General features: G+C 40.9%; 4 protein-coding genes across 9 annotated transcripts in view; all 4 read right to left on the bottom strand.

Moving 5' to 3' along the window:
- Positions 1 to 171: 171 nt before the first annotated feature.
- LOC311027758 (uncharacterized protein) lies at positions 172 to 3805 on the bottom strand (the record flags this gene model as incomplete). Of its 2 annotated transcripts, none has more annotated exons than XM_084031910.1 (7): positions 172 to 991; positions 1081 to 1224; positions 1469 to 1591; positions 1701 to 1826; positions 1998 to 2150; positions 2502 to 2636; positions 3613 to 3805. In XM_084031910.1, the coding sequence occupies 5 exons, from the start codon at positions 3803 to 3805 to the stop codon at positions 1533 to 1535; spliced, it is 666 nt and encodes a 221-aa protein (XP_083888036.1). In that variant the 3' UTR covers positions 172 to 991; positions 1081 to 1224; positions 1469 to 1532. The 2 variants fall into 2 exon arrangements, with proteins under 2 accessions (XP_083888036.1, XP_083888035.1); XM_084031909.1 differs by having other exon boundaries at positions 1469 to 1501.
- Positions 3806 to 3886: 81 nt separating this feature from the next.
- On the bottom strand, positions 3887 to 6213 carry LOC311027759 (progranulin-like). Its single transcript, XM_084031911.1, has 6 exons — positions 6068 to 6213; positions 5612 to 5761; positions 5208 to 5504; positions 4908 to 5081; positions 4603 to 4746; positions 3887 to 4319 (listed from the first exon to the last, which is right to left on the bottom strand). The coding sequence occupies exons 2-6, from the start codon at positions 5759 to 5761 to the stop codon at positions 4191 to 4193; spliced, it is 894 nt and encodes a 297-aa protein (XP_083888037.1). The 5' UTR covers positions 6068 to 6213; the 3' UTR covers positions 3887 to 4190.
- Positions 6214 to 7020: 807 nt separating this feature from the next.
- On the bottom strand, positions 7021 to 12667 carry fam133b (family with sequence similarity 133 member B). 5 transcript variants are annotated; one of them, XM_084032284.1, is made up of 12 exons: positions 12530 to 12667; positions 11593 to 11690; positions 10466 to 10544; positions 10217 to 10309; positions 10133 to 10153; positions 10008 to 10040; positions 9756 to 9827; positions 9207 to 9305; positions 9001 to 9042; positions 8732 to 8824; positions 7958 to 8008; positions 7021 to 7680 (listed from the first exon to the last, which is right to left on the bottom strand). In XM_084032284.1, exons 1-12 carry the CDS (start codon positions 12551 to 12553, stop codon positions 7585 to 7587), a joined length of 801 nt encoding a protein of 266 aa, XP_083888410.1. In that variant the 5' UTR covers positions 12554 to 12667; the 3' UTR covers positions 7021 to 7584. The 5 variants fall into 5 exon arrangements, with proteins under 5 accessions (XP_083888410.1, XP_083888406.1, XP_083888408.1 ...); XM_084032280.1 differs by having other exon boundaries at positions 10133 to 10309; XM_084032282.1 differs by having other exon boundaries at positions 8735 to 8824; positions 10133 to 10309.
- Positions 12668 to 13034: 367 nt separating this feature from the next.
- Positions 13035 to 21572, bottom strand: part of cdk6 (cyclin dependent kinase 6) — a 30584-nt gene continuing 22046 nt past the window's right edge. Inside the window, exons 6-8 of the mRNA XM_084033073.1 lie at positions 16947 to 16997; positions 16478 to 16613; positions 13035 to 16345 (exon numbers count right to left, since the gene is read on the bottom strand). Of these exons, the coding sequence (XP_083889199.1) occupies positions 16193 to 16345; positions 16478 to 16613; positions 16947 to 16997 (340 nt within the window). The 3' untranslated portion in view covers positions 13035 to 16192. The remainder of the gene's footprint in view (positions 16346 to 16477; positions 16614 to 16946; positions 16998 to 21572) is intronic.

Below are 21572 nucleotides of genomic sequence, written 5' to 3'. Positions count from 1 at the left end.
CCAAATCATGGGACAGAAATGACAAAACGGGATAGTTGATATCAGCACATGGATCTACTTGGTGTTGTTGTGACGTAATCTACCTGAAACCCTCTTACTTTCAAACTTGAGGATTTCTGGATTTCTAACAAACACAGGGAATAAATCCGACTTTCAAGTTGTTGTTTTTTTAATTCAATTCTACAAAATTACATATGAATACATGTATATACAATAAACAACATACAGCCCAGCACTAGGACTCAGTTATCCCCCCCATGAGTACATTACTAGACCAGTACATCAGAATCCAACAACAGCACTTTTTGATGTACATTTTAACATCTGTAGGATTTTTAAGGTAATGCATTTAAACCCTTGGGTCTGTGGAACCTCATATGCCGTTTCAGACGGGAATTATTAGAAAATTGTTTGCCACACATACCACATTTGTTTGTCTTTGGGTGGCTTTGAAGGTGATGGACCAAACTCTCCGTAGACATTAAATGTTTTCCACAGATTCCGCAAACGCTGATTTTATCCACTGCGTGCGTTTGCACGTGTGTCCTCAGTGTGTACATGTAAGAGAAAGTCTTTCCACATGCTTTGCAACGATGATGACCGGTGGGATTCTGACTGACAGATAGTTTTGTTGATTTCTTTATATCTAAACCCAAGGGCGGTAAATCTTTTTTTATTTTCACACACGCTTTCCTTTTGGTAGTGAGTGACTTTAAACTACAATGAGGTATTGTGTCCTGAGCTTCTCCAGCAGGATGCAATATTCCACCAATCCCACTATCAGGCTCCATCTCCAGAGGTTGATTTGAAGAATTTGGAAGAGGACATCCCTTGCCGCATTCCACACTGTTAATTTCGCTGGGGTCTTCAATACAACTGTCTGCACAGACCGTGTTGAATGCAGAGTCCTGGGTGTGCTGTGCCTCCGAACGTCGTTGAACTTTGTCTTCAATCTGCAACTGCACAGAGTTCTGCAACTCAGTATATCTCCCTGGAGATAAAGGGAAACACATTCAGTTGTTTAAAAGCTTTCAGATGCAGTGAAAGTGAAGGTATCCATGCCAAACTCTTCCACCAGACCTTGTCTGCACATTTCTTCTTCCTTCTTAACTTGAAGCAGCAGTGAGGCCCGTTGGTCCAGACTGCAGAACTCTTGCTGACACCAGGGTTCAGGACTCGGGGGAACTTCCTCCTCAGTGGCAGAGACAGAGGGCTTATCCATGTCTAAGGGGTAGTACAGAGTAATGTATATTATTATACTTATAGACTCCTGAATACATTTGTTTGCAGTCAACACTCCAAACCAGGATTTGAATGCATAGCTATACAAGTGCTGCTCTTTTAACTTATGCGAGGAATACTGACAATTCGTTATGTAACAGTGTTCACAGTTTCATTACAAATTGCAATGGCTAATAATTAATCACGTGTGAACAAATGAGGGGCATGAGAAATATCATAAACTAACCTGTGTCTTGGCTTTGCTGCAGTATTGCATAACCTGTAAAGCAAAAGACAGTGTATAATTACTTCTAGTTGGTGGGAATAACAATATTACCCATTATTCTTAGTGGTGGCACAGAGCGGTTATCTAAAAAACAACAACAACAACAACAACAACAAAAAAACAAGACTTTACAACAAAACAAAGGAATGGTAAATAACAGCAAAGTAGTGAGAATTCCAGAAATTGTACCAACCATGTTGTTTAGATATGTGCACCTCAAAGTTGCATTTCCGATAAATGATCTTTGTGCAATATGGGCAGTGCCAGTGACTTCTGCCTTGGATCAAGTCTTTGCATGTACATGGTACAACAAATTTTTCTGAAAAGAGAAAAGATAGACTAGATACTACAAGCAAATACCTTAAATGGCTGTACGCTTAAAAGAACAGTGTTTTAGCATTTATTTCCCCATCAACTTGCATACTTGAGATTGGCCAGATTAAGGTAATCCATTATAATAAACAAAGTATCTTATATTTACGAAACTTACCAGTGCCATCCTCAGTAAAATGGACAGCAAATAGATAATGTTTTCTCATCAAATGTGTCTCAGTAGCTTGAATTCTCTTCAAGCAGTAGGGGCAGTCGCCATTGGTTGCAAACTTTAGAAAGTCAGCACGTGAGGTGAAGACACACTGCAAGCCTGGAAAATAAATGAAGATCTAATTTCGTTTCTTTGAAGATAGTATAGCATTTCATAGAATTATTAAAATACTGACACACTTCATCAAATTAAGTAATAAGACCAACAATAGTATGAGCAAATCATTAGTTTTATGTCATTACTGGAAAAGCAAGTTGCACGTAACAGTAATATTATGTATTTACAGAGTACTGATGTAGCACATCACACTGAGGTAATGGTGGTGAGTTAGTGGTGTCTATGTTGAAGACACAATTTCAATGTAAGTCCAGGCTTTTTTTCAGCTTCACAGAAATCTTAATGAACTGATTTTACTGAAGAGGATAATTTACTGTTCAAACTTAGTCCTACCAATGGAATGGCAGGGGCTGTCCCTGGCCTTGTTGACAGGACTTGAATCTGATGCACCCCGGCCTGGAGCAGCAGCAGCAGCAGCAGCAGCAGCAGCAGCAGCAGCAGCAGGGGTTCTTTTGGTGGTGTGACCTGCTGCAGAAGTGAAAAGTAGAGATTAAGTTACAATAAAAACCGTTGCCATTTTTCTTGTGATACCAATGCTGCTTATGACATTGGAGAGCTAATGAACAGAATGATTATGATATGAAGCCATGGTCATGGCATTTTTTTATTGAGTCCTGCTAAGATATTCTTAATCGACTAAACACTCATTAGATTTTGCCAACTAGTCAATTAATGGTTTCAATCAACGGATCTCTCAATCTGAGTTTCCCCATGATGTCTCCATAAGTTTCATGGAAATAAGTAATTCGGCATTGAAAAAGATTCTGGCTACAGAAATCCTACCCCAGCAGTACACACTGCTCGGCGGCTCGCAAGGCGCACGGCTCGGCTCGCGGGGCCAGCAGCACAGACGCCATTTTTACAAGGACCTGTCCAGTTCCGCTCACACCTGGAGCCTGAAGTGAGGTCCCACCACTGATCTATAATAGGTCTGTCGGTGGGTCCCGCCCCCTATAGCAATTTTGTGTCTCATTTGTTGTTATTATTAATTATTAATTAATAATTTTTTCAAGGTTTTTTATTTATCACTTGCACAGATGTGATGCAATGCAAATCACGATAACAAAAACATGATATCGGCATTATAAATCGGCATCGGCTGCCCTGCTCTCTAAATATCGGCATCGGCCAATGAAAATTCTATATCGGTCAACCACTATTTATGTGTAATTAATTAATTCTATTATTTAAGCAGGTGCTTTTCCTCTTCTGAGACAGAGATTAACACTGAATGCAATTTTCCAGTCAGATGTAAACCTAAAATATTGCGGAACGACTTTATAGTACATACAGCACCAGTGCTCGACACAGCTAGCTATCTACACAGATATACGTTAACGTTAGCTGCCACATTATATGTCTGTTTCCTCGGAGTCCTAGTAGCTTTAGCTCTGTCGGCGTTCATTCGGCACGTATCATGGGAGCCGGTCTCGGACGGACCAACCTCTTTCTGTCGGGCGCGACTTGGTTTTGAGGATGACGTCCAACAGAGAACGGTTGCGGTCGTTTTCGTCCTTCAAACGGCTCGCTTGCTCCTCGTAGTCAGTCACTGTCTTTTCAATAGCACCCAGTATTTCAGAGGCAGCAGCCTGCAGCCGCTCGGACACAAACACTTTGAGATCCTTGATTTGACTCATCTTTCCACAATGTGTACACTCTTCTTCACCCCTCCACCAGGAAACACGTGAGAACTACAGGAAGTGAGCCAGTCGGACATGTAAAATACATTTCCATTTATTATTTTCAAAGTAAAAGCCCTTCGAGGAGCAGTGGTAAAAACATTTCATATTGGCACATTATTTTTTTTTACCTAAAGGTGTTCATTAATTGCAAGAAATTATTGGACGGCATGAAGGTCTCTATGACTTGTAAAGAAATCTTCAGATGAAACAGTCTCAACATTGTTACATACGGGTTAAAAGCAATAAACCATTCAGCCGTCACGTAGTTCTGATGATTCAGATTTGATCAGAAATATGTATAAAAAAATAATGGCAAAGCTGTCACAGTGCACAACTGTCCTCAGTCTCTTTTGGTGTGCTCCTGTGCTCCCGAGGGGGTCTGAGAATACCATGCTTTGCATGACATGGAGTCCGGGTCGCAGTTAAATCCAAACTTACAGCAGTGCTGACCATCTGCACAACACGCGCCCTGAATCAGGACAAGTTTTGAAAAAAAAAATACAGTTATTAACTTGTAAATTACTGCAGTAAAGGATATACAAATATGCATTTCTAGGATTACAGCCAGAAGAAGGATATTCAAGTTTGTGATGTTCATAATCTGACAGATTTTCAAAAATGATGTTCATCATTTAATTGTTCTATGCTTTACACCCTCTATATTTCTGTATGTCTAAGAACCAAATTGTTTTCCTTCACATTCATGCATCATTACTTCATGATGGCTTTATTAAGTCATGGCCGATGCATACCACTTTATATGGACAGCAGCTCCACTGGCCTTTGGCTCCTTTGCAGCAAGATGTCCCCGCTTTGCAGTAAAACTTGGAATCACAGCGAATGACTCCGGCCTCACAGTTGCCGCCTTTGGCTTCTGTCAGAGCTGTCAATGGTGTCTGCAAAAGGTAGATTTAATCATAAATGCATATTAAAAAACTAAGCAAGAAAATCGGTTTTTAGGGCCTATACGTGTTTTAATGTGAGTGGATGGTCATTCAGATTCACCAATCCCAGGATACACAACAGTCAAAAAGGCACATTTACGGATATGTCATACCTGCTGCACACCACCTTCGTCCTCTGAAGTTGAAGTGAGAGAGGCAGGGAATGAAGGCATACTTTGTTTGGGGGTGAAAGGATATCTCAAGCCTTGCCTCACACAGAATCTATACGTTACGTCACAGTCAAAGCCATAAGGACAACAGTGGAAGCCATCCAGACAACACCTGCCCTACAAGTCACAAGAAGTCACCGATTATTTATTATTTGCACACCAATTAAATGCAAAATGCTGTCGCAAGCTTTGACCTGTCATAACAGAGGAAGGGATTTTACAACAGTCTATAGGTCAACTCACAGGAGAGTATGGGCAACAGAACCAGACACCTGTTGGGTGTCTGCAGCAGGTAGTGCCACTGGGACACGTATGATAGTTGTCACAATGAACAACTGAGCTCTTTTCCTGGTCTGGCACATGGTTATTTTGGGGCTCCCGGACGAGAGAAACAGGTAGAACGGGAGTGCTCGGTTCCTCTGCAGCCTCCTTCTTCACCATTGGCATCTGCATCCACGGCTTTTTCTCACACATCTGGGTCACCTGGTTACAACGAAACCCTGAAGGGCAGCAGTGGGCCATGTCAGAGCAACACACAGCCTAAAAACACACAATACAGACACACGGAGATTAAGGAAAGGGATCGCTTTACCAGAGCAAAACTGTTAGTTTGTCAAGTTGCTTCATGTGTTGACAAGGAGACATACATTTGGATATGGACAGCAGCTATACCCATGCTCAGTCATACAGCAGGTTGCGAAATCAGAACAGACGTTCCCGTCAGGACATGTGATGGAGCAGGAGGCAAACCCCCACACAAACACTCCCACTGTCAACCACACAGTTACCCACGTCATCTGCAAGAAAAAGGATTGTGTTTATTTGGATCGGTCGAGTGCGTTACATTCACGCAGTTTCAGCAAAGATCTTCCTTCCTTATGAACTTTTCAGCTCATAGATGAGATTTTGTGACAGAAATGTGAAACCTCTTATCACGTTGTACTTTTGCTAACATTGTTTTCATTTTTGCTTGTACAAGAATCTTCCTTCCCCTCATAATCTCACTGAATAGTACCAATGGAAGTTGTCTGTTCATAAAGCACCATATGCAATTCTGCTATGAAAGGTTTTGATGCAGATTCATACTTTTTTATATCACTTACCTTGCAAGTGATTCAACAGCTTCTTGGCGTACTGTACTGGATCTCTGACTTCTCCTGAAGTGAAACTGGATGCACTGCTCTTTATATGGTAAGTCAGACACACCCCCTTTGTCCTGTGACTCTCTGATTAGGACAATAAGACTTCCTGGAACGAGTTCACGCCCATACTTGGATGTTAAAAAGTGTTTGTTTAATCATTTGTATGAGGCTGCAAACACACACACACACACACACACACACACACACACACACTGATTTAACAGGGAAGACTTCACATATGAACCTTTGGCATCATTGATCAACATCACAAGACTTGCTGTGGAAACCTCAAAAGAGTTGATGCTACATGATAACACTTATTTTTAGATACAGAGGTGCAATATAAACAAGTTAATTTACTTTATTTTCAAGTACTTAAGTATAATTTAAAGGTGTGTACTTTCCTTTTTTTATTCTACTTTTTGATGACATAGGTGCGTTTAAATGTGAGATGTTTTACCCCTCGTTGCAACAGCCTATTTTGTATTGAGTGATCAGAGTACCGTTTCCAATATGAATGAGTTTTCTCATTCATAGTAAGAGGGAAACACTATGGGACATGGATATCGCACAAGTAGGCTGGTTATCTACTGGTTGACATTCATTAAACAGCAACTGCATCTGCAACTCACCTACTGAATAAACTACAAACTTCTTACACATTAGATGTTTTATGCTGTAATTCAGGCTCATATGCGGCTTAATGGTAGATTGTAGTTATCCTGCAGACTGCAGCTTATGTGGCACTGAAGTTAACATTATGCACAGTGTGTCTTACTGCATCACAGGCACCTGACTATCTTTTAGGGAAGTGAGAAAGTGCATAACCAGATGAACAGTTTGAAATAAAAGTGGGGAACATAAGAGCAAATCCAGTGGGTGACGGTTGACGGACCATTCAAATGTGATAGTAATAAAGGCTAAAACAATACTTTATTAATGAATTCCCATTGTTTACACATTTGAACTGCAGTGTAACAATTCATCCATCGGAACAATTATCCCTTGTATAAACTTTGCAGCTCATATTTCTTATAAGTCCAACTTCAATATGAGGCTGGCGAGACATCAGGTCTACATGCATGACATAGGCACAAGCATGACAGCCTCATCTAGCAACTAGAGATGCAGGATGTCAGAGAGAGCAACTCCAAGAGGAACGGCACACTTGAAGATGAAAGCAAGTGCCAGTCGCTTTGAAATTACCATGAGGAGGAGGAGAAAAAAAAAGGGAGGAATTCACTTCAGTCCCGATGTTAAAACTAAGAAAAAAGCATGGTGGTAAAAAACAGTAGATATGTACCGGTAGTTGCCACTTAGTTTGTTTAGTGTTCTCCTTCAGTTTCAGTTCACTCACAGAACCCCAGCATTACAAGTCTGTGGTTTTCTCGTTCAAGCGTGATGACTGAAGCTGGATAGACGTTTTTAGAGGCCAAAGGCCAAAATAACAACTTGTGAGATCTCTAAAGCTACGGCTGCTAGTCGAGCTCCGAGTCCGACTGAGATGCTGCCTTCTTTTTCTTTTTCCTGCCGTGTTTCTTGTGCTTCTTTTTCCTCTTCTTCTTTGATTTGTCCTGTGAACGGAAAACATTGGAGGTTTGAGTCCCGAGTCTTTTCAAATCAAGCATCAATTACACAGCTGGATACATTTTTTATGTTAGTAGACACTTATAATTGACCCCCCCCCCCAAACAGCTGATATCACATGCCAGATCTGCATTATGAAAATGCACTTCATGTGCACCTTCCCAAACCATCTTTCAACCTGCAATTAAATAATCAAAATCTCTCAAACCAAAATCTCATTTGTGTATTATGTAAGTGGAAGAAGTAAGTAAGTCAATTTCTCACTGTGATTTTCTCCTTTTCCTCGCTACTTCTCTTTTTCTTCTTGGCTTCGGCCTGTGGGAAAAGTTGAAATGAGGCCGTTAACGAGAAGAGACTCACACAATACTAAAAAAAAACCCTCATGACCTTAATGCAACAATATTGTTGCACAATTATGGGATGCACAACCATCCGCAACTGTTTTATGACAAGTTGCTGTTACTGTTCTCCTTTTTTCACTTCAGATTTTGCCGTTTGTGTTCAGTTTCACAATCATGTTCATCCAACAATGACATGATAGGAAAAAAAATGCTGATATTAAGACTCTGCTATGCTCTGAAAGCGATGCTCAGCCATTAAGGTGAGAGCCATATTTTAAATGGTGGTAGTTCATCTGTGATTGATAATCACATATAGTCACCCGTCTGCCTTTCATTCACTGAGGTGCACCAAGCAGTCTGCCTTGCACAACGTTAAGAGCTACGAGTTGAACTCGCAATGACCGTTAATCTGAATGGAGCCTCCTCCCAAATTTAGGTTGAACAGGGGTCAAACTATGTGATAATTTTATTTCCTTCCCCCAAAATTTGAATTAAAAGAGGAACTAAGCTTAAAGAGGAACAACGAGGAGGTTCAAGGTGAAAACTTTATGACTTACGTTTTGTCTTTTTTTTTTTATTACTTGTTTATTCAAAGCAAGGGAGAAGACTGCCACGTTTTTAGTAATTGTCTGGTAAAAGCTATATGTTTTGAAAGAGATGCGTTACATCTACAACCATATATAAGAATAATACTTACTACCTCTTCCCCCTCAGATTCTGCAGAGGACTCTGAAGTCGAGTCTTTATAACTTCGCTCAGCCTTCCTTTTTCTTTTACGGCTCTTGTCATCCTGACAGACACAAGACACATGATTTATAACACCTGGACCCAAATGTGTTGGGCTTAATTTGAATGGCATGAACAAAGTACGAAAAAAAAAAGCATCAGATATTAGTGGAAATATACACATTTTTGACAAAATCAACACCATGAAAAAGTGAGAGGGTAGAGGGAGGAGTAATTTACTTTATCTTTGTCCCCTTCTTCCTTGATTCTTCTCTTTTTCTTCTTGGGGAGAAAAACAACACTTAGATGAAACAATGGCATTTTAAAAAACATGGCCATTGTAGGACAACTGTTTGACTGCACATTTTTAACATCAGAACGTGCTTCTATTGATGTTTACTGAAACAAGGTAGGCCAAATGTGCTGTAAAAAAATCAAATAAAAACCTTGCTTTCAGCGTCAGATTCTTCCTCTGAGCTGTCTGACGCTCTCCTAGTTGATGACTTCTTTCTCTTCCGCTTTTTCTTCACACTTTTCTTTTCATCCTGTATACACAAATAGAAACGCAATCAAACGGTGTAGTTCTTGTGACGGTTTCATGGTTCGTGGAGCTGATATTACAGGATTGCTCAGGGAATAGATCACCGTCTTTTTTTTAACTGATCGATTTGAGCTACGTAGTCAATCTATTTCCGATCAACTGTTAAGCGTCAACCAATTCACTCCAGACTATCAAAAACTCCCAACTGCACTATATTCAAATACAGGCAGCTATTTCTAGAATTCAGCAGCGTTCCTCTAAATTGAAGCTGATGGATTATGAATGTGTGGTTTAAGCACTTTGCTGGAGCAGCGCTCCAATTTTCCTTGTATTTTTAATGCAATGACAATAAAGGCATTCTATTCTATTCATTATGGGTGAAAATTGTTGGGGGTTTAGTTTATTTCTGGTGGTTGGCAATATGAAGTAGACGTCGACGTTTGTAATGACTTACCACATATTCAGATTCTGAAGGGGAGCTGCTGGAGGAATCAGAACTCGATGAGGAGGAGGAAGATGAAGAATGCTTGACCAAAACACAATGAAAGCAGGGTTCATTAGACTTGAGGTTTGTCGCTTGTGAGGGAATTGGAACACAATATGAGAGCATCAGGCAGAGAGAGTGTGTGAGTGTGTGTGTGTGTGTGTGTGTACGTGTGTGTGTACGTGCAAGCTGGCCAACAAAATGCTGGAAGTCTCTCCTCACCCTGCTGGCTTTCTTTTTCTCTTTCTTCTTTTTCTAAACACAAATGCAAAGCCAAAGTCAGTAAAAGATGATGATGATTTGAGTGTGAGCTCATACAAATGTCTGATGAAGGAGAGGTACCGTACCTCTTTTTTCTCTTTCTTCTCTTCTTTTTTCTCCTTCTTCTCTTCTTTTTTCTCCTTCTTCTCTTCTTTTTTCTCCTTCTTCTCCTCTTTTTCCTTGTCGGTTGTCTTTTTGTCTTTCTCTTTGTCGATTGCGCCTAACAATTTCTCTCGGTTTTTTGCCAGTTCTTTCCTCCATTTCTGAAAACAGCAGCAAATATCAGGAAAAAAAGTATTTAATCACTATATTGTAACATTTTGCCAATATGAAGCTACACATTCATCCACATATGAAGAACTGGGATATGAACTTGGATAAAACATTAAGTGAAGACATAATCTATATTACAAACATACCACGTTCATTTTGTCCTCAAAGTCAGCCAGGGCTCGAGAGCCCTTCTTCTTCTTTTCCAGCTGTTCCTTTAACTCTTCCCTGAAGAAGAGATCATAAATCAGGTGTAACATATTTTTAATGTTAAACTTGTCAGCAAACATTTGCAAAGATTATGCCTTAAACTGTGAAAATGCCACTCAGCTGCAACTTTTGCCTCTCAATGCTTCAGTGGCGGCTACTTTATTAACATCCCTCCCATGCAGTGTTTATAAAGATTGGCCACTTTTCATCAGCAATGATTGACAGTGAACAGATAATGCATAACTCCATGCTGCTATTCATTTGTAAAATGTGTTTGATGAATCAAGATTTGTTTTTTTTATTTTTTTATTTTGAAGCTAACCAATATTGTGGTACAAGCTATTGGTATTTTATGTTCCTTTTACTTTTTTGCATTGAAAACAAGTGGCTCTTTGAATAATGCAAATGGTAATTTCACACTGGCAGGGAAGTCTAGCAGGTAATTAATTAAATGTGCCCCCTTGTGGCTAAAATTGGAGTGCATTTTATTTATGATCAGATATGCAAATATATAAGATGAGATTTTTGGTATCCATGTAAAATTCTCAGTGTGGAGAAAAGTAAAAAAGGTACCAATACCAAACAACTTGTTTAGCTGTATGGATTAATTCATCTTTTCGAATCAATGAGACTGATATATCAATTTTCTTTCTACAAGACAACTAGAAGCTATTTGCCTGCAGAAAGCAAAATTATTTATGGACAGCGTTTTTCATGTTAGCAGATCAGTTTTTAATGTTTCATCAGGGAAAAAATAAACACACACAGACATGAAAAAGGGGTTAGATGATGCTGCCGTCAGTGGAATCTGGATCATTTATAATCAATGCATTCGGTAATGAATAAACAGACATCAAACCATGATAACCCGACATTTATACACATCAGAGGAGCTCTCCCTTTGCTCTCAATCTACTTTGACATGCAGAGTGAGAGCAGAGCACCCTATCCTGATGAAAAAATAATTATCAGAAAATCCAAAGGAAGGACCGCTGTGGCAAAGACATTTGTCTTTTTTTGTGAACAAGGAGCATTTATACATTTTAGGGTAGTGAGGAGGTCTCACCATGTCGGTCGAGGCCTGCTTAAATAATCTTGTATTGTCGGTCCAGCGTTATTTGCCGGTCCCCTGGCTCGAGCAGCAGCAATGGGGTTAATATATGCCTGCAACACAGAGGAGATATTTTTAAACATGTCTAATGGAGTTTATGAAAATACATACAGATGCCAGATTATTATGAGGAACCGAAATAAACAGTTTTGCAGTTAAACAGCTACACACATATCCCCTATTAAACCATACAATTGAAACAACAACGCTGTAAAAACAGTTGAAAGTGGAAAAAAAAACAAAAAAACATAACCTTAATGAGGTTTAGTTGGGTGTAACATAACATTAAACACCTGTCAAATGTGTGTGCTTTACGGTAATGTCCCGCAACCTGTCAGCAAGAAATCTCACTTGCCATATTTACAGATAAACAACAACAATATGCGCTTCGGCGATAATTAATATAGCATGAGTAAACAACGTTAGCTAACTCAAAACACTGGACTGCCGTTTATCCAAATATGTCATAAGTTTAATGGATCCCTGGTGGGGTTTCAAGGCCATATATAGACTCAAGATGCAACGAAAAACACTGCGCAACATCACCACGACGAGACGTTGTCCAAAATGTTACGAGCCACCGTTACGGTTAGCATTTGTAGCTTTGCGACCGATGACGTTGTTGCTGGAGCACAATGCACCAAGCCATCCAAACACAGAATTGGTTTTGGTTTCATTTTCAAATATATGTTAACGCGCATGTAAAAAGGACCAGTCTCGGCCTAGCATCAGAATACCTAGCGGAGGAAACCACTAGCGTCAGCTGGCCAACGCTAGTCGCTGCGCTAACGCTAGGCTCGTCTTGTGTTTAGCGTGACGCAAACTGTCTAACCAAATATAACCGTGTATAAATGGTTTATCGGTTTCGCACAAATTGCGCAAGAAAACTCACCACTCGATTGTCTCTCTTGCCCATGTCGAGTTATTAATGGGGGGCGGGATATCCAACAGAGAGAGCAACCATCAGTGCTACCTTGATAGCATTGACTTAGCCACATCAGCCTGGTTAATGGAAGCTGTGAAGTCTTTTTTTCTTCGTTTTTTTGGCGGTGTGCAAAACAACGGCATGGTGAATTATCGCCACCTGCTGGTACGGGGTGTGTATCGGGCGTCTAAACACCACAGTAATGTGATGAAATAAATAAAATGTAGTTCTCTAGAGGTACAATTACATTTCTTTGATTCCAATGTGTGCTGATATCCATAGATATATCATACTCCGCACTATCTCTTGAATTATACATATTACTTCACAGTCCATGTTCTAGTTTTGAAATTGACACTTATGTATAAATATTATATAATTATAATTAATTAATTAATTAATTATTAATTAATTATATAAAATAAAAATAATCTATATGAGTCATTAATTTACAAATGAGTCCGACACAATATTCACAAAAAGCTGCTTTTTTATTAAACTGGTGCAACACAATAATAAGACACCAATGCCTGCATTCATACATAAGTATAATGCCATGAGTGTGTTGTTCCTAGCCAATTAGCCATTTCCATATGCTAAAAACAAATGTGACACAGGGACATGTGTAATTTGAGTTATACCATGGATCAAGCTATGTTGGTTTCAAAATAGTGACGGTTCTAAAAGCTCAACAGTGGAGAGTTTTGTGTTACAGGATTGAAATGTATTAAGAGTCATTATTTTCAATTGTATTTAGAGCTTTCATTGCATTGTATGCACCACTGACAACAGATGTGAGTTTTTATCAAATAGAAAAGTCACACAGTGCTTAGTCAAGCAGACAATTATACATGAATCTACATCGTGTTCGCCATCTAGCAATTAAAAGTTGCTGGCAAAAACAGTTAATACAGGCAGTTATCTTCAGACAGTAATGACTACAGTAACATATATTTGATAAATAGGAATGACAGTAGACTATGATCAATGACATGATCGTGGAACAGCTTGAAAGAAAACCTGAAGGAGTTGTGATGTGGTCAGTTAGTAGCCCAGAGATGTGCAAACTGTGCCCGAAAAGTTCGGACGACCATAACAAGAACCTGAGAAAGTCGGAGAGTGTGTCTGTCTGTGTGTGTGTGCTAGCAGCACTACCTGTTAAGAAAACGTAAACCAGTGTTAAAATATGTTACTGTTCTGAAAGAACTACTACATACAAAAATACAACTCTGGATAACTTGCTTTTTCCTTTCTGGTAAAAAATGACTGAACTTGAATATAACTGGACATGACTGTAAAATAAAAGCAAAAAAAAAAAAAGATTTACACAAAATATTTGTGCATTATTTCATTAAAAACCACTGTAAAATTAATAGTCACTCTCAATCCAAAGCAAATGAAATTCAACAAGCACCCACAGAGCCCACACAACATTTTCAATAGACAAAATACTCTCGCCAAACAACATTCCACAGACCCTCGCTACTCTACGTCTATCCATTTTTTTAACAACATATCTATGGGCTGACGATGCACGTATCAAAAGTTCTATCATTACAGCTTGTATTTAGCACTCTATACTGTACAGTACCAATGCCTATCCTTTATACATTCCTTACATTGTCAAACTATTCTTACACAAATTCTATAATCATCTTAAGAGTTGGTGTAATTGGTGTAAGAATATTGTATGCCCCAGCATCTTAAAAAAAAAAAGAAAAAAAGAAATCAAGTAACAACTTGATGAAAACAAGCATATAAGACTTGTCAATAAAATTAAAATTAAATACAGAATATTGGCGACACTATTCTGTGTCAAATGTATTCATGTTGAATAGTGCTGGTGGGGCTTTCTCCACCTATTGCAAGCCTGTGCATTACTGTAACATTCGGATAGTAAATAATAATTGTATCTTATAATGATAAAAGCCCATGACGGCAGACTAGTGAGTGGCAGGAACATTTCTATTGAGTTCTTTCGTCATTGTCTCAGCACTGATTTCAGCCCGTTCTGATGAGTTCCTTGAAGAGTGCAGAAACCATTAGAATCCCGCTACTGGTCTGCAGTTATTCACGACCTCCTCAAGGTGGCAGTATTATAATACACATAGGACTGGAATAAAACACGGACATGGCAGTGAGTGGATGGCTTGTGGTGCCCAATCATTTTTCGACAAGTAGGTGTGTACCAAACGTGTTCATTTCAGTGGTCGTGTACACACTAAATGTTTTGTACACATCTGCTCGCTGCACACTCCTACAGTAAGCATAAAGGCAGGTGAGCTCCATGCTGTCCTCCCAGGCTCCCGGGGGGTCCGGTCCCCCAATCAAGAGGGCTCTTGCGAGGCTAATCACCTGTCGTGAAGAGGCCTCTGCTTCACGGCCTCTCCAGCCCGCTCGCCCAATATTACCAGTCGATCTGAGATGCAAGTGTCTTTGCATTGTTAACACAGTCAATCATCAACATTTAACAACCTAAAAGCAGCAATTACAATCCATCAGTTCATGGAAGGAAGATAGCTTTTGTGCATTTTTCAGGGGGGTGAGAGTGTTGATGTCATCATTCTTGACATTTATCTTCACCCTCTTTAGGAGTACTTCCCTCGAGCTTTGCACACTGACTATAAAAAGTATTTGCCCCCTTTGGTCTAGTTCATGTTTTTTTTTTTTTTTTTTTAAACATACAACAAAAAATCACAGTTCATTAAGCTTTTTTGACACTGATGATGAAAATAAAGAGAGAAAACAAGTCCCTACCAATGGATCTAAATGACTTCACGAGTTGAATGATGGGTAGAATCACGATCACCTGTGTTTTAAATGTACATGTATCTGCAGGGCCCATTAGCTGGCATAAACTACACTACCAGCCCCAAAAGGGTTATTGAAAAGAACAAACCAGTGGGAGGATGCCAGTAAAATATGAAGGCACAAATCCAACTAGAGCAGGTCAACAGTAAAGGTTATGTGTGAAGAGGCAATAAGGCCACATTGGCATCAGGGATACTGAAGGAGGTACTGGTTCCTAACTGGGGTGGGACACTTTGAGCCTACAGCTACGGCTGCCTGGGCACATTGCATATCAAGATTTACACCGAACTGGCAAAGAAAGCCATTGGTGGAACAAACTCCGCTTCCATTCGCCCGAAGGCATCCCAAAGGATGACACCAAAAGGGCATCATGTTGTAGCAATGGTAGAGAGTTAAACCAACACAGCAAAACCTGCTGTCATGTTGGGAGAACAAGCAGGAAAACAACAACCAGGAAACGTAACCCTAAAGCTGCATAGGACCGTCTTCAACAACACTAAACTCATGCTCACCGTGCAACCTGACAGAGCTCGAGGACTTTTGCAAAGAAACCTTAGGGATGTTTTAATCGCATAGACTCAAGGCAGTAAACGATGCCAAAAGGTGCCTCAAAGTACCTCCGTAAAAACGCTCTATACATCTTCTTTAATTGCATCTATTTCTTTTTTCACTTTGACATTTTATCTGTATATCAGCATCAAAAAAGCTTAAGTAACACACTTTGATTCAATGCTGTAAAAGTAATAAAACATGAAACATGGGTATGCAGAACACTTTTTATAGACACCGTACGGGATGAGTAAGGGTGAAGGAGGACGATCAGGCAGTCCTCTCCTCCATAGTGGGCTTGTTGCTGGGGATGGGCTGAGCAGCGTACACACTTCTACTTTGGCTGTCCACACTTTGAAAGTAGGGGTGGCTGAGTGCAGCAAAGGCAGATATCCTCCTGGAGGGGTTGAAGGCGAGGAATTGCTGCAAAAGGAGAGAAGAGGATGAACTCATAAAGTAGATAAATGTAGAATATTATGATAAAAATATGGGTTTTGAGGACATGGTAAATGACTGAAAACATTATGGATTTGGACAGGGGCTCGTACTACCCACCATTAAGAGGGCCCGTCCTTGTTCGTCCATATCTGGAACCAAGTCCTCTATTGGCTTAGGGGGCCGGGGGCTGAAGGCACTCTGTGGTAAAGCCACTTCCTGGGGCCAGTCCTCTGCTGAAGGTACCCCAACAACACTGCGGGGTGATAACAGTCATTAGTGTCTTCATATCAGCAATGTTCAGCATTCACTGCCTCTCCGGTTCAAATCCGGTTTGCACTGGAGGGATATTCATGCTCGCTGAGCAGCATGACCTAATGTGGGAGCTTCTGTATTAATTACAGAAAGGTGTGCGCATCCTGTTCTATATTCAGGCCATATGCAGGACAGTTCAATGAAGGGAAAACGCTGGATTTAAGTTCCCGACATTTTAGTGGACTGACTTGTCTGTTTCCAACATGAGCTTTTCACCAGGTTGGACACCAGGACCTCTGAAACTGTAACAGCAAATGCAGCCAATGATACTTACTCAAAAATCTTTCCCAGCTGATCAACATCTGAGTTTCCTCGAAATAGCGGTCTGGGAAAGAGAAAACACAGTTACATTTGACTGCACCGATGAGATGTGGTCGTCATAATGTGCTGCACATAACCATGGAGATATGGGATGCATTTTGGTTAAAAAAAAAAAAAAGTGTACAGCATTAATTATGTTGTTATTGACCTACTTTAGATATTAGCCCCAATGCTAACTATCCCACGGTACACAGCAGACAAACTGCTCTAAGATAAGCTGTTGGCTCAAGGCAACAAGGAATGTTTGACTCTGATGTGAGCGTTTGAAGTCGCCACACACTGGCAGCTCCATCTCATGTAGTCAGAGCTGCGAAGGAGTGTTGGTAGTACCACTGAAAAGGGGGAGGGAAGGGAGGGATGAAAGGAGGGAGGAGAGCAGCAGCAGGGCTGCTGGTGGTTCCTGTGGCTTTGGGCCGTCTTTGGGTGCCCGTGGGCGGCCATGCCTGCCCTGGCACCCGCACAAATTCCAGTAGTCATCATCAGCACAAGCCTGCCGTTTGCCGCAGAGAAAAAAGTCTATTTATCCCTGGTGTGTGTGTGTGTGTGTGTGTGTGTGTGTGTGTGTGTGTGTGTGTGTGTGTGTGTGTGTGTGTGTGTAGGGGAAAGTGGGAGGGAGAGGCGTGTGACAAAGTATTCTAACAGAGAAAGACATATGGGAAGTGGACCTAAAGGTTTTGCTTTCAAAGAGACACCAACAGTGGCGACAAGATTACATTTCTGAAAGAGTTACTCCTCCCAAAATGACAGCATGAAATGCAGGAGGGTCAGAGAAGCCTTCTTTTTGTTTATAGTCCACTTGTTTGAAATGATCAGTCACCAGCAGATGTCAATGTAATGCAGGACTCGGGGCACATAGGTGTGTATGCATTCTGTATCCAGACAAAAAACGCAGTGCACCCCACTTCACTGAAGTCAACAGACTGGCTAGACACCATGTGCTCCTTGTGTTTTCCCACTTGCAGGAAGCTTTGCATAGCTCAACACCCACACTTTCCTTCAGACTCAGACACAGGGAAATTAGTCACACAGTGGTATTTTGTACATTTTTACAGTAACGGCAAACTCTCTGTCACATGCTTCCGTTCAAAGTGGAATGGAGATAAAGTTAGTTTCATTTATTCACAACTGGCATCCTTAACTAATAGATGTCTCAGTGGGTTTTTTTTTTTTTTTACTCTTCAAACTCTGCTTTCTGGAAAAGGATCACACCACATAGGTCTTTCGGGGTAAAGCGCCGCGCTGAGGTTTGAAAGCCATTTAAGATCAAACCAAACCAGTTCTGACTGTTACAAAAGAAGCACACACACACACACACACACACACACACACACACACACACACACACACACACACACACACACACACACACACACACACACACACACACACACACACACACACACACACACACACACACACACACAAAAAGATCACCTACAGCAAAGTCGTCATGCCAAAACAAGTAGGGCTGATAATTCCAAGAGGTCCATTTTTAAACTTGGAGTGGTTTGTTGGAGGGGGGATAACTGCGCACACACACAGACACACACACACACACACACACACACACACACACACACACACACACACACACACACACACACACACACACACACACACACACACACACACACACACACACACACACACACACACACACACACACACACACACGGGTGGCAGTGAAAGGAGGACGCAGACTGGGTTGGGACAGGCAGCTGAGTCACGCTTCCTTTAATGCCAGCACAGCTCTGTCCCACATTCCACCAAGACAACCTCTGGAATGCGTGTGTGCATGTTTGCACGTGAGAGCGTCAATCTGACTGGGTGGGAAATGGAGGGGGGAGGGGGGGGGAGAAAGAGAGAGAGAGAGAGAGAGAGTGTGTTTAAACCTGTGTCCAGGGGATTTGTGTGGACGTGTGAGTCTGTCTGTCAAAGGGTTTGGATGTACTGTAGATGCGGGCGCGTTGGTGTCTTTGAGGATTTATCAATCGAGTTTCAAACTGTGAGAAAGTCAACACGGAGGTGGGGCCTCTCCCAGACCATTAACACAACATGTTCAACCTTTTCGATTGGAGGAATGTCAACAAGCAGGCGCTCTCGCCCCCATTCACTCCAACCGTGTATCACCCCAACACTATCCCAGCCATGCAGATGCAGACTTGTATGACATTTGCTCAAATTCCTTTGACACAGTTCCTATTGACTATAGATAGTCATTAAAAGGGAGTTTTTTTTTTTTTTACAATGGCATGTTCAATAAGAGAGGAAAGTGCTTGGGGGGGGTAAGCACTGAAGTTTCATGACTCACAAGTAAAACATTTTGAGGTTGGATTTGACTGCAACGTTACAGGGTGAACTTGGGTATATATATATATGATACTATTTCTAAATTGATGTACTCATTCATTCCGATGAAGAAAAAAAAAAAAACATTTCATTTAGATTATTGAAGGCAAGTGGGGGTGTCTGACTCATACCCGAGCTGCAAATCAATAAACAGCGTTTTCTCATCCTCTCTTGTTCAGCACTTTCCCTCAATCCTTTTTTCACCGCTTCTCCCAGGTGCCCTTTAATCTCTAACAGGTGGCCTTTTAAAAGCCATCCTAATCACCTGCAGAGAGAGAGAGAGAGAGAGAGAGAGAGAGAGAGAGAGAGAGAGAGAGAGAGAGAGAGAGAGTGTATGTTCTGTTCATGGCCATCAAAGAGCTCCGTCTTGCCTTCCGCCTTAAGGCAAAGTTGGACAGGTGCCAGATTGTGAAAACACACCCAAAGCTTTTTACAGCTTATTGTGTGAGGGTGAGAGAAGTACCTTAACCTAGACAACACACACACACACACACACACACACACACACACACACACACACACACACACACACACACACACACACACACACACACACACACACACACACACACACACACACACACACACACACACACACACCTTTTAAAGAAACACTATCCTCTACAACACACACACTACATGATATGTTTGTGCTGTTCATGATGTTTTTAACACAAAAAAGAACATCCAGCTGCCATCCACCTCAATGAGTCAAAGGCTTGAAAGAGGTATTCTATAACTGAAATACTGTCTAAATAACTGGTAAAAAAGGTAGAGAGAAATAGTGGTCAAAGAAGACGACTCCCTGAGCACCTGAGAAGACCGAGCGAAACCATCGGTAATGCTCTTATCAATACTGAGACTGATCGACACCGATCAACAAGAATAAAACATGATGTGTGGTAAAATGACAGCTTAAGCGCTTTCGTTACACAACTGATCAATGATCAGAAACAACAAAGAGGACCCAGTTCTTCACCCTCACATATTAGCGCTTGCTAAGATATGTGAACGCATCTAAAGTAAAGAGCTTATCTGGCACTATGAAAAATTGTCACGTGTCACCATTTTACAGCAGGCTACCGAATAAAGCTTGAACACATGACCTGGAGCACACATGCACAAGATGCACCAAGGGCCGACGCAACAACACTGGATGGTTTTCATTGAAACGTGTTTGTTCCACTGTTAACTATATCAGGCAGGAGGAAACTCCCCTAAAGACAACCCTAAAATGCCTTAAACGTGCATTCTCTCCGCTGGCCATCAGGGGGCGACTCCTCTGGTTGCAAAAAGAAGTCAGATTGTGTGAAAGTCTATAAGAAAATTACCCTACTTCTCACTTTATTTATTATCTCAGAAAACCCTGTAAACGTGAGTTTATGGTCTCAATCGCTAGTTTCATGGTTGGTAGAGTCAAATAGAGCAGGTCATGCTTCAGGGTTACCTTGTGTTTGAAAGGTTGCTACCACGGCGTCGCTACCAAGCTACCCATGCAATTAGCTAAATATTACTTTAATACTAATCTGTTAAGTTTACCTTGGATTATGGAAGCTAACTATGTTAACAGGAACAGCTTTGCACCAGAAGTCGGATCGAACCAGATGCCACACGTCAACTTCTTATATACAGTCCATGCCACAACCTTGTGGAGGACCAGCCAATGCTTGTTCATAAACATATTCATAGCCTGATTTATATCATATTTTATTCCTAAAACCATGGAGAAAAATGTACTTTTTGATTTATGGAGTGATGAAAAGAAATATTCAAAATATCCTCAGTATTAAACTGTTGACTCTCATTTGTCAACAAAATGCAACAAGAACCTGGCTTTAGATTTCTGTTCTGGAAATCGATGCAAATTAGCAAATTTGTGTCAAACATTGCCAGTGGAGTCTCTATATTACCACCAAGTCCCACGTGTCGAGCCTGAGTCGCTGTGTGTTGCATGTTGGGTATGAGGACGGTTGGAGAAGGAAACATAAATTACAGGCAGGGCTGCTCTCCTGGCACTCGGCCCTAGCTCAGAACGACTGTTCTTATCTACTCTAAAGCACACCACCGCATTTTGGCAAGACCCCAGCTCACTGCCGAATACAATACACAGTCCTGTACATAATATGGCCCATAAATATGAATATTAAATCGACACTGTGATGATTAAATACGTCTTTATGCCCTGGAAGCGTTCTTCTTTCCATAGGCAGGCGTTGAACTTTTTTTCTTA

Source organism: Eutrigla gurnardus (assembly GCF_963514095.1).
Source record: "Eutrigla gurnardus genome assembly, chromosome: 17".
Lineage (NCBI taxonomy): Eukaryota > Metazoa > Chordata > Actinopteri > Perciformes > Triglidae > Eutrigla > Eutrigla gurnardus.
This window is presented reverse-complemented; position numbering and strand designations above follow the sequence as displayed.